The sequence below is a fragment of the Oryzias latipes genome, chromosome 21 (assembly GCF_053564925.1).
Source record: "Oryzias latipes strain Hd-rR chromosome 21, Olatipes_Hd-rR_3.1".
Classification (NCBI taxonomy): Eukaryota; Metazoa; Chordata; class Actinopteri; order Beloniformes; family Adrianichthyidae; genus Oryzias; species Oryzias latipes.
Window position 1 is genome coordinate 1963143 of NC_136257.1, and position 12691 is coordinate 1975833.

The 12691-nt window shown below is 40.8% G+C and overlaps 1 protein-coding gene across 1 annotated transcript in view; it reads left to right on the plus strand.

Annotated features, from left to right (window-relative positions):
* Positions 1-12691, plus strand: part of LOC101159719 (titin) — a 171804-nt gene that overhangs the window by 146186 nt on the left and 12927 nt on the right. Inside the window, exons 187-205 of the mRNA XM_078939058.1 lie at positions 310-897; positions 978-1280; positions 1628-1924; positions 2014-2301; positions 2414-2719; positions 2899-3201; positions 3277-3582; positions 3680-5443; positions 5569-5862; positions 5977-6261; positions 6835-7134; positions 7241-9307; positions 9448-9750; positions 9849-10154; positions 10484-10774; positions 10904-11203; positions 11373-11678; positions 11831-12133; positions 12325-12606. Of these exons, the coding sequence (XP_078795184.1) occupies positions 310-897; positions 978-1280; positions 1628-1924; positions 2014-2301; positions 2414-2719; positions 2899-3201; positions 3277-3582; positions 3680-5443; positions 5569-5862; positions 5977-6261; positions 6835-7134; positions 7241-9307; positions 9448-9750; positions 9849-10154; positions 10484-10774; positions 10904-11203; positions 11373-11678; positions 11831-12133; positions 12325-12606 (9192 nt within the window). The remainder of the gene's footprint in view (positions 1-309; positions 898-977; positions 1281-1627; positions 1925-2013; positions 2302-2413; positions 2720-2898; positions 3202-3276; positions 3583-3679; positions 5444-5568; positions 5863-5976; positions 6262-6834; positions 7135-7240; positions 9308-9447; positions 9751-9848; positions 10155-10483; positions 10775-10903; positions 11204-11372; positions 11679-11830; positions 12134-12324; positions 12607-12691) is intronic.

The following is a 12691-nucleotide window of genomic DNA, read 5'->3' on the forward strand; positions in this document are numbered from 1 at the left end:
ACTCTTATTTTCAGCATCATATTGCATAAAAATCCTTAAAAAATCATATGTGATATGCTGGCGGTTTTTTTTACATTCCTTCTCTCACACTCCAAGTGTACTTACATCATAAACATTACTGACCTCTCGTCTTTTTAAATGGGACAACTTGCAGAATCTGTGACACAAACACTTGTTTTTCCCCCACTTTAAATGTCATAAGATTTTTTGTTTTGTATATTTAAAAAAAAGTCTGTTTATAAAAATTAACATTAGTACTGATTGTTAGTTTTTTTCACTTTATATTGTCTTGTCCTAATTTTTCAACAGAGGCTCCTGAGTTTGATATGAAAAACTACCCCAAGAATACAGTTTATGTCAGAGCAGGATCCAATCTGACATTTGACATTCCTCTTAGAGGAAAGCCCATGCCAAAAGTCACTGTGTCCAAAAATAACATCGTCATCAAGGCATCTAAGAGGCTTTTAACAGAAGTAACTCCAGATAGCTTAATAATCACTTTTAATGAAAGTATTTCTAGTGATGCTGGCAAGTATGAAATTACAGCTTCAAACATAGCCGGTACCTCCAAAATCTTTATTATTTTTGTTGTTCTGTCCAAACCTGGACCTCCCATTGGTCCAGTTCAGATTGGGGAAGTAGGAGAAACCACAGTTTGTCTAAAATGGGATCCTCCAGACTATGATGGAGGCAGTCCTGTAACCAATTACATTGTTTTAAAACGTGAAACAAGCACTCCTTCTTGGACAGAAGTATCAAAGAGTGTTGCTAGAAACTCCATCAAAGTGACAAAGCTAACCAAGGGGGAAGAATATCAGTTTAGAATCAAAGCTGAGAATCGCTTTGGGGCCGGTGACCACATTGACAGTAAACCAGTCATGATCAAGCTTCCTTACAGTAAGTCTCTTAAGTGCATTTTTTAAAGCTTCTGAACAATCTTTTTTGACTAGCAATAACATGGATATCATAATTTACAGCAACATCTGGACCTCCATCTACACCATGGGTTAGCCATGTATCTAGAGACAGCCTTACAGTCTGCTGGAATGAACCAGTCAATGATGGTGGAAGTCCTGTGATCGGATATCACCTACAGATGAAAGAGAGAAGTAGCATTCTCTGGCAAAAGATCAACAAAACAGCAATTCCAGGAAACCAATGGCGGGTTACAAACATCTGCCCTGGACTTATCTATGAGTTCAAAGTTGCAGCTGAAAATGCTGCTGGCATTGGAAAACTGAGCAAAACCTCAGAGGAGGTGCTTGCTATTGATGCCTGTGGTAAGTTTGAAAGAAAACCTGATCAAAAAAAACTCTGAGCATCTTTAGAGCATCTATTGATCTAAGATACCCTGAAGAATTGCATAAAGTAATAAAAAGAGAAATGCTGAAAGTTTTTTTCAGATTTTGTGTTATACTTTATATTGCAGTTTTTATCAAAGTTAATAGATGCTGATATATTATAAGGAGACTGAGATTATGGAGAACTTTTTAAAGCAATGATAGTATCAAATGAAAAGAAAATGTTCCACTAAGAACTAAGGTTCTGTCAGAATTAAAATATTATGTCTTAATAAAAATATTTATATATATATATATATATATTGTTTTTTACTTCACCTCAACAGAGCCCCCAGCAAATGTTCGAATCACAGAGGTGACCAAGAATTCAGTGAGTTTGGTCTGGCAAAGGCCTCCATATGATGGTGGCAGCAAGATAACTGGCTACAGTTTGGAGAGGAGGGAAGCTTCTAATGGCAGATGGGTGAAGGCCAACTTTACAAACATCATTGAACTCGGCTTTACCGTATCTGGATTAAGTCAGGATGAATCATATGAATTTAGAGTATTTGCAAAAAATGCTGTTGGATCAGTCAGTAACCCATCTCTTATTGCTGGGCCTGTCACATGTGTTGATGCTTGCGGTGAGCTACTCACGTCTATATAATACATACATGTTTTGTTTATTTTTGGTATTTTTCACTTTATTTTGAAAAACAAATCTGTCTTACAGGTACTCCAGCTATTGATCTTCCCCCTGAGTATTTGGATGTGGTTCATTACAAGGCTGGATCCTCAGTTAAACTCAGAGTAGGAATAATTGCTAAACCTTTGCCAACTATCGCATGGCTTAAGGATGGGAAGGAGCTGGTGACGAGCTCTACTGTGTCTGTGGAAAGCACAACGGACTCCTCTGCTGTTCTAATTAAAGATGCAACACGCTTTGACACAGGCTCATATGAAATAAAGATTAAAAATGTTTTCGGATCAGCATCAGCCACCATCAGGATTGAAATCATTGGTATTACGAAATTTGAAATTCTAATTTGTTTGAATGAAGCTGTTAAGCTTTAAAAAGAAACCTTCACTTATGTTTATGGAATTTACCTTTTTGTTCTCTTGCTCCCTCTTAGACAAACCTGGACCTCCGGCAGGTATCATTAACTATAACTTAATCACAGCAGAAATGATCATCTTTAGTTGGGAACCTGTTCCTGAATCTGACCAAGGAGGTTCAAAAGTGACACACTACATTGTCGAGAGACGGGAAACCAGCAGAGTGGTCTGGTCAACAGTTTCTGATAAGCACGAGCAGACGCACATCACTGTTGGCAAGCTTGTGCGTGGCAATGAGTATGTGTTCCGTGTTATGGGTGTTAACAAGTTTGGAGTTGGAGAACCTCTAGAGTCAGAACCAGTCATTGCTAAGAATGCTTTTGGTAAGTATTACTGTAGCAGAGTGACATGTTTTCTTTGATTACTATCTATTTTTATTCATTTTAATGAAATACCCTGTCGGACTATTTTCATTGCACATTAAGTGCTTATATCTTTAGACAGAATGACTAATTATTTTATTGTTTTTGTAAAAAATAAATATTGTCTTTTGTTTTTTAAGTAACTCCTGGCCAGCCTCGTACACCTGAAGTGACGACCATCACCAAGTCTACAATGTTGGTAGAATGGGACAAACCAGGTGTAGATGGCGGTAGCACAGTAACTGGCTACTATCTCGAGAGACGAGACAAAAAAAGTCTGCGCTGGATCAGAGTCTACAAAGATCCCATCGCTGACACGAAACAGAGTGTGTACCACCTAACAGAAGGCAATGAGTACCAGTATCGTGTTTGTGCTATTAACAAAGCTGGTGAGGGGCCGTTCTCTGATGCATCAGACTATTATAAGGCTGCAGACCCAGTTGGTAAGCTCTCTCAAATTAACAGTTGGTGCATTTGCCTGAATCCACCTGCCTCTGTAACCAATATTCTATTCACAGATCCACCATATGAGCCCTGTAAACTGAGGTGGTTGGACTCCACCAAGACATCCATTACCCTGGGTTGGTCCAAACCAGAATGGGATGGAGGAAGTGAGATCACTAGCTACATGGTGGAAAAGCTTGTTGAAGGACAGCAGGAGTGGGAGATGATTACTTCTAAGGGGGAGGTGAAGACTACAGAGTATACTGTTCACCAACTACAGCCAAATGTAAACTACTTCTTCAGAGTTTCTGCTGTTAATTCTGCTGGTCGTGGAGAACCCTTAGAGATGACTGAAGCAGTGCAAGCAAAGGACATCTTAGGTAAATCTAGTTCTTGTAACATAATGAAAAGTTTATAGCCCTGTAACTACAGTTTTGTAGCAATTCCCAAAACTGTGTATTTTTATGTTGTTCACAGAGGAGGCTCAGGTCGACTCAGATGTTGCCATGAGAACACACTACATTGTAAAAGCTGGAAAAGACGTTGAGCTCTGCGTTCCTCTGAAGGGAAGACCTGCTCCTATTGCTTCCTGGAGTAAAGAAGAAGAATGCATAGATTGCAACCCCAAATACGAGTTCCACCATTCAGATTCAACCACAGTGCTTGTTATGCGTGATGTTACCCGCCTTGACACTGGAAAATACACAGTTAAGATACAGAATGGTGTGGGAGAGCCAAAGACGCTGACTCTCTCTGTAAAGGTCCAGGACACACCTGCTCAGTGCAGGAATTTGGTCCTGAAAGATGTCTCCCGTGGAAAGGTCACTCTGGTCTGGGAACGACCTCTCTTAGACGGTGGTGCTGATATTACAAACTACATTGTTGAAAAGAGAGACTCTTCCAAGAGATCATACTCTGCAGTGACCAACAAATGCACAGAAACAACATACACCATTGAAGATCTGTCAGAAAAAACATCTTACTTCTTCCGTGTGTTAGCAGAAAATGAGAATGGCGTCGGTGACCCATGTGATACACGTGAGCCTGTCAAGGCTACAGAGACTCCAGGACCAGTCAAGGAAGTCTCTATGAAAGACTCCTCCAAGACTTCTGTTACTTTGCAGTGGCTTAAACCCGATTATGATGGGGGCAGCATAATCTCTGATTATGTTATTGAGAAGAAGATGAAAGATGAGGAATGGTCATTGGGAGGGACCAGCAGACAATGTGAGCTTGAAGTCAAGAAGCTCAAAGAGCATTCTGAAATGTTTTTCAGAGTTGCAGCTAGGAATGAGAAAGGACAGGGTGACTTTGTTGAGGTTGGGCCTATTAAAGTCATCGATTACATTATCACTCCAGAAGCAGACCTTTCAGAATACCCAAATGGCACAATCAATATTCGTCTTGGTCATAATCTACACATTGAGCTACCATACAAAGGAAAGCCTAGACCTTCTGCTTCATGGTTGAAAGACAGTTTACCTCTGAAGGAGAGCGACCAAGTGCGCTTTAAGACAACAGAAAACAAAGCCACTATAATGATTAAGAATATTAAGAAGGAAAACGAGGGAAAATACACGCTAACCCTTGACAACAAGATTAACAGGAAATCCTTCCACATTTTTGTTGTCACACTTGGCCCACCATCGAAGCCTGTTGGACCTATACGTTTGGATGAAGTCAGAGCAGAGAGCATCATGATCTCCTGGGATGAACCCAATGATGATGGTGGTGGAGACATCACTTGCTATGCAGTTGAGAAGCGTGATACCTCCAAGTCTGACTGGAAAATGGCCTGCTCTAGTGTGGAAGGAACTCAGTTCAGGATCCCCAACCTAATTAAAGGAGTTCAGTACCAGTTTAGAGTCTGTGCTGAAAACAGGTATGGTGTCAGTGAGCCTCTGGTCTCACAGATGGTTATTGCCAAACACCAGTTTAGGCCCCCAGGCCCACCAGGCAAGCCCATAGTATATAATGTCACCAATGATGGCATGACCATCCAGTGGGAGAAACCAATCTATGATGGTGGAACCCCCATCCAAGGATACCATGTGGAGAAGAAAGAAAAAAACAGCATCATGTGGCAAAAGGTGAACACAGTCCTGATTAAAGAAAACGACTACAGGATCTTGGAACTGATTGAAGGGCTCGAGTACTCCTTCAGAGTGTATGCTCAGAACGATGCTGGCTTCAGCAGAATGGGCGATGAGAGCAAGCCAACAATGGCTGTCAGTCCTGTTGGTGAGTGTGGATTTAGAATTTTGCACAGCAGTTTTTCCTTGACACATTCAAACGTCTTTGTATTTTTTTAAGTAAATTGTGTTAGTCTTTAACATATTAAAATGACTTGGGTTTTTTTTTTTTAGATCCCCCTGGCCAGCCTGACTACATTGATGTGACCAGTGACTCTGTGACGTTAAAATGGGATGCACCTAAACGCGATGGTGGTAGCAAGATTACAAGTTACAGCATTGAGAAACGTCAAGGAAAAGGTCGTTGGTTCAAGGCAAATTTGACTGATGTGCATGACTGTCAGCACACAGTTACTGGTCTGACAACAAATGAACGATATGAGTTCAGGGTAATTGCAAGAAATGCCATTGGGGTTATAAGTCCTCCATCCAATTCTTCTGGCCTGATTGTTGTAAGAAGTGAAAATGGTAAGTATTGACAGATATCTTGTTAGGTAGATAATAAAACTTAATGATAAATCCATGAGAATAACCCTGCTAATTAAAATTTTGTACATTTTTGTGAACTTTTCTTGAAATCAGCCTCTCCAAATATTGAGTTTGGCCCAGAGTACTTTGAGGGTTTGAGTGTCAAAGCAGGTGAAAACCTCAAACTCAAGGTGACTGTCACAGGGCGACCAGTACCAAAGGTAATTTGGTACAAAGATGATGTAGAGATTACCAAAAAGATGATGGACATCACTAACATTCCTGGATCAAGCACCCTATTTGTCAGGGATGCAGATCGTACATATCGTGGCCTTTACACAATAGAGGCTACCAACGGATCTGGTACCAAGAAGGAAAGCATTCTTGTCCAAGTCCAAGGTACACAGTTTATATGAGTAAAATATATATACTGGTCCCTCGTATATTGCAGGATGGATGTTTAATAATAACAATTAATAGGAGAAATCTGTGAGGTATGAATATAGATGTTATAAAGTTGTAAAACCCCCTCACTTAAAACTTTAAACACGTTTTTAGGCAGACATGAACATTTTTAGACTTTTCTTTCCTGTTTTAACTCTTAAGGTTCAAACGTTAGTAGAAACACAAGTCCAGTAGTATCATAGAATTACAGTAAAACAAAGATCTGCTCACGATCAAAGATTTAGGTATATTCGACAAACTGAAAGCATTCTGTAGTGCAAATTTGTCATGGCACAGAGGAGATTGATTGATAATGTCAACAGCCATTCATGACGCAGAGATCAGCTGAAAAAACAAAAAAGCATGTATAATTGCAGAGAAAAACAGTGAGACCGCGTAAGGTGAACGATATAGTGAGGGACCATCATATATATATGTATGTATAAATAGTAATATAAGTGTATTTAAGCTCTAAATCAGGTTTCTATTGCTTGTAACATTTTTTTGTTGCTTACATTTCTGATACAGACACTCCTGGAGAGCCAGTAGGACCCATCATCTTTAGTAATATTTCTGAGGGCAAGTGCACTCTGTCTTGGAACCCACCAGAGAATGATGGTTGTTCAGAAATTTTACATTACATTATTGAGAAAAGAGAGACTGCCAAGATCTCTTGGGCCTTAGTAACAAATGAATGTACGGAATGCATCTTTAATGCAACTAAACTCATTAAAACCAATGAGTACCAGTTCAGGGTCTCTGCTGTTAACAAGTTTGGTGTTGGCAGACCTTTGGAATCTATTCCCATCATTGCACAAATGCAGTACAGTAAGTAAAAACAGTTCAATTTATAATTTCCATATTATTTTTAACAGATATTTTATCTCCATTACTAGTTCATTTGGACACTAAATGATCTATTTGGTTTTCATAGCAACTCCTGATGCTCCAGGAACTCCTGATGCCACTGAGGTGACAGGTGAAAGCATCACCCTATCCTGGACTCCTCCAACGTCTGATGGAGGAAATCCTGTCAAGTCTTACATTCTTGAAAAACGAGAAAAGAAAACATTGCGATTCTACAAAGTCCTTACCAAAAAGCCTATCATTGAATGTGCTCACAAGGTGACAAACCTGACTGAAGATGTGGAATATGAGTTCCGTGTTATGGCTGTTAATGATGCCGGAGTTGGTGCACCTAGCAACATCTCCATACCTATCAAAGCAGCTGAGCCAAAAGATATTCCCTGTGCCCCATCTGTGGTCTGTGTGTCAGACTCTACGAACACCTCCATTAGCTTGGAGTGGACCAAGCCTGTGGATGATGGAGGGATGGAGATCCTTGGCTACATTATTGAGATGATTAAAGGGGAGGAGACTGAATGGAAGAGAGTAAATGAAGAGCTTGTAGCAGAAACAAATTACAAAGTAACTGGTTTGCAAACAGGAGCTGAGTACAAATTCCGCGTTGCAGCCGTTAACCATATTGGTAGAGGAGAAGACCAAGAGACACCAGAACATGCTCAGGCCATTGATAGGTTGACACCACCACAGGTGGATATTGATGCCACATTTAAGCAGACACACATTCTCAAGGCTGGAGGATCAGTATGTCTTGGTATCCACTTTAGAGGACAGCCCATTCCAACTTGTACCTGGTTAAAGGAGGAAGGAGAGATAGGTGCGATGTCAGAGATCACAACTACTGATAAATACAGTTCCTTAAGTATTGAAAACTGCTCAAGAAATGATACAGGCAAATACACTGTTAATCTGGAAAATGCCAGTGGCAGCAAATCCCTGACATTTGTTGTGAAAGTAATGGACACTCCTGGACCTCCTCAGGCTGTAGCTTTCAAAGAGGTATCTAGAGGCTCTGTCACACTAGTCTGGAAGCCGCCTCTCAATGATGGTGGGAGCCGTATATATCACTATATTGTTGAGAGGCGTGAAGCCAGCCGCCGCACTTGGCAACAGTGTGGTGCCAAGTGCACTCAGCATTTACTAATGGTTCAGGACCTCCTTGAGGGTGTACCATACTTTTTCCGAGTGTCCGCTGAAAACCAGCATGGTGTAGGGGAGGCCTTCGAGCTTCCTGACCCAGTTACTGCCACTGCAGAACCAGCATCTCCCAAAAAATTGGAGATTCTCGACACTACAGACAGCTCTGTTTCACTTGGCTGGCTGAAACCAGAGCATGATGGTGGCAGTCGAATCCAGTGTTACACCATTGAGGCCAGGCCAAAAGGTACAGACAAATGGGTAGTGGTTGGTAACACAAAAAATCTTATGTATGTAGTGGAGAAGCTCAACAAAGGTGAAGAATATGACTTCTGCGTGAAAGCAAAAAATGAAGCTGGTTACAGTAAGCCGAAGGAGACTGTGGCTCCTGTCCTTGTCAAAGAGCCTCACATTGAACCTGCTGCTGACTTAAGTGATATAGCAAACCAACTTATCACGTGCAATTCTGGTAAAACCTTTATCATTGACGTTCCTATAAGTGGAAGACCCACTCCTAAGGTTACCTGGAAGTTAGAGGAGATGAGGCTAAAGAGCTCCGACAGAGTCACCATTAAAGTCACAAAGGATAGAACTAGCATCTCCGTCAGAGAGGCCATGAGAGGTGATGGTGGTAAATACTACCTTACTCTGGAAAATGCTGCAGGAACAAGGACCTTTGTTGTTGCAGTTAACGTCACAGGCAGACCAAGTCCTCCAACTGGACCAATTGAAATATCATCCATCACCTCTGAGTCATGTGTAATTAACTGGCAACCACCTGAGGATGATGGTGGCATGGATATCACCAACTACATAGTAGAAAAGCGTGAATCTGGTTCCACGGCATGGCAGCTAATCAATTCCAGTGTGAAGCGCACTTCTCTTCACATCGGTCACCTGACCAAGTACATGCAGTACACATTCAGAGTCTCTGCTGAAAACAGACTTGGTGTCAGCAAGCCCACTGAGTCCGAGACTATCGTTGCAGAACATCCTTTCTGTAAGTATTCGATTGTAAAAAAAAAAGTTATATTTTTTCTATTTTTATGCATGACAATGATATGAAATAATAAAAGAAAAATTGAGATTTGTGGATAAGGCATTTACAATGTCAAAAAAATGTTTGCTTTTTTAATTCAGCCCCACCAGGCTCCCCAACAAAACCCACAGTCTGCAATGTTACAGCTAGCACAATGACACTGAAATGGGAGGAACCCTACCACGATGGTGGCAGCAAGGTGACAGGCTATTGGATTGAGAAAAAAGAGAGGAACAATATCCTGTGGGTTAGGGACAACAAGATTCCATGCTTTGAGTGCTACTACAAGGCAGAAGGTCTAGTTGAAGGTCTGGAATACCAGTTTAGAGTTTATGCTATGAACAGTGCTGGTTTAAGTAAAGCCAGTGAAGCCTCTAAAGGAGCAGTAGCTCAAAATCCAGTTGGTGAGCATCAAATTATTTATTTTAAAAATTATTTAATTATTTAACAGATGTTGTGTTGAATAACAATGACTGACTAAACATTTTGTTCTGATGTTTAGATCCACCAAGCAAGCCAGAAGTCACAAAGGTTACTAGAACCACTGTTTCCCTCAAATGGTCACCCCCATTGAATGATGGCGGCAGTCCCATTGTGGGCTACATAATTGAACGTAAACCATACACTTTGACTGGTGAGGGCCGCTGGTTAAAGTGTAATTACACAAACGTAACGGACAACTTTTTCACCGTTACCGCCCTGGGAGAGGGAGAGCCGTATGAGTTCAGAATCATTGCCAAGAATGCTAACCAAGTCTTTAGCACACCTTCTGACTCAACTGGGTCTGTCCAGTGCAAGACAGATTTTGGTAAGATGTGCACCCAAGTCGGAAAACTCAATTTTGCATGTTTTTGTGCAGCTGAAGCCCGAATTTCGTTCGATTTTTGCACACTCACTTTAACTGTCGGTCAGTTCTAACAGAGTTGTTTGTAGCCTTCCCAGCAAAGACTAGTGCTGGTTAAGTGAACTTAAAACTGGCGAGTTTGAAGCCTCATGAACTGCTATCTTTAGACTAAAAAAAGGTTAAACTTGTGTATTCCTTGTGTAAGCTGCCTGGTACAACCATACTATCATGTGAATAAGAATTTCAGAATGTTTTATCATCTGATGCATTGTTGCTTTTATTCCTCTTATCAGAACCACCCAAGGCCCAGTTGGACAGTAAGCTACTCTCTGAAACTGTAATGGTGCGAGCTGGTTCAGACTTAGTTCTGGATGCTGCAGTTGGAGGCAGACCTGATCCTAAGGCCTTTTGGTCCAAAGGTAGCAGAGAACTGGAGATATGTGAGAAATACCACCTGCAGTACACCCCAACCAAGGCTATGGCCATCATCAAATTCTGTGACAGAGATGACACTGGAAAATACATTCTTACTGTTAGGAATGTAAGTGGAACCAAGACTGCAGAGGTGAACGTGAAAGTACTCGGTACGTAGCCTTTTTCTTTTACTGTCTATTTAATAACATATTGTCAAGAATAGTATTAGAAGAAAGCAATTATAGATGAATACTGAATATCGATTTTTTTCCCTGAGCACTTGTTTTTTTTATTTTTAGATACACCTGGAGTATGTGAAGGTAGCATTGAGATCAGCAAAATAACAGAGGAGTCATGCACATTGAGCTGGAAGCCTCCTCTTGAGGATGGTGGCGATGAGGTCTCTCACTACATTGTAGAGAGACGAGACACCAACAGACTTAACTGGGTGATCATGAATGCAAGGTGTAAAGAGCTCACCTGCAACATTACTGGCCTGTTCAAGAACACAGAGTACCTGTTCAGAGTCTGTGGAGTCAACAAATATGGAGCTGGAATTTACCTCCAATCAAAGCCAGTGGTGGCAAAAAATACATTTAGTAAGTACAAAATGTGTTACTTCTAACCATTCGACATAAATGGTTTTATTTCATGTGTTGTGATAAAATGGTTGCCACATAAGAAATGCAAAAGTCTTTTTTAACACAATGATATAAACTGGAAAAAAGTGCAATAAAAATGACAGTGCTGTCCTGGTGTCTGTTTCAGCTGTGCCAACTCCCCCTGGACCTCCAGAGATACTGGCATCAGGAAAAGATTTTGCCACAATTCAGTGGCTGAAGCCTGAAAGTGATGGCGGTAGCCCACTACTGCATTACCTTGTTGAAAGGCGTGAGAAGAAGAGTGCTCGCTGGGTAAAGGTGAACAGAGATGGGGCTCACCTGGACACCACTTTGAAAGTGTCTGGTCTGACTGAAAGCAACATCTACCAATTCAGAGTAACAGCCATCAACAAAGCCGGAGAAAGTGAACCTAGTGAGGTCTCTTTGTATGTCACCTGCAGGGTGCCAACATGTAAGACCATCTGTTTACTATCTAAAAATACTCTTCTCTTTAGGATCTGAGAAAATTGTGTCAATGTATTGTTTTAACTAGTTGTGTTTCTCAACAATAATGATATCTCTAAATTCATTTAAAAACTAAAAGATGTTCACTTAATCTCACAGGTGTCCCTGCACCACCCTCAATTCCTCGAATCACTGACACACAAGCTGACAGTATCAGCCTAGCCTGGTCTCGACCTGTAGATGATGGAGGAGCTGATGTTATTGGGTACATCCTCGAGGTAAAAGAATCTGGAACAGAAGAATGGAAAAAAGCGCATGAAAAAATCCTGCGTGCTACAGAATACGTACTGGCTGGACTTTCTTCAGCCAAAAAGTACTGCTTTAGAGTGGCAGGCATCAACATCAATGGTACAGGAGATTTCAGTGAACCCTGTGCTGAGACTGAGCCAGCTGAGAGAATTGGTAGGTACATCATGTTACCTACAACTCTAAACTGTGATTAACCTTTTTTTGTGCCTCATGGTAAAAATCTATGTCTTTGCATTTCTAACATTTGTACATTTTTTTGAAAGTATTTCCATTTTAAAGTAGCTCTTAATTTCATTGATAGAGGGTATAATACAGCATACCTATTTTTCTCCTTTTTTCATAAGAAACCCCTGATTTTGAACTCCATGATGACTTAAAGAAGACAATTTGCTTGCGTGCTGGTGGATCGCTGCGTTTTCACATCAAGATTACTGGTCGTCCGGCTCCTTCCGTTATTTGGAGCAAGCCTGATGTTGACCTTCATAATAGAGGCTTTGTTGAGGTCACTAAGACATCAACTACTCTTATCATTGACAAGGTCAATCGGTATGATGCTGGCAAGTACACAGTTGTGGCTGAGAACTGTGCTGGAAAACATGAAGCTCACATCCTTGTAAAGGTGTATGGTGAGTTTATTCTACCTACAGCTTTTTAGTCTGATTTTAACTGAATCGTTTTTATCTGTTAAAGCAAAAATACATTTAAAATTAT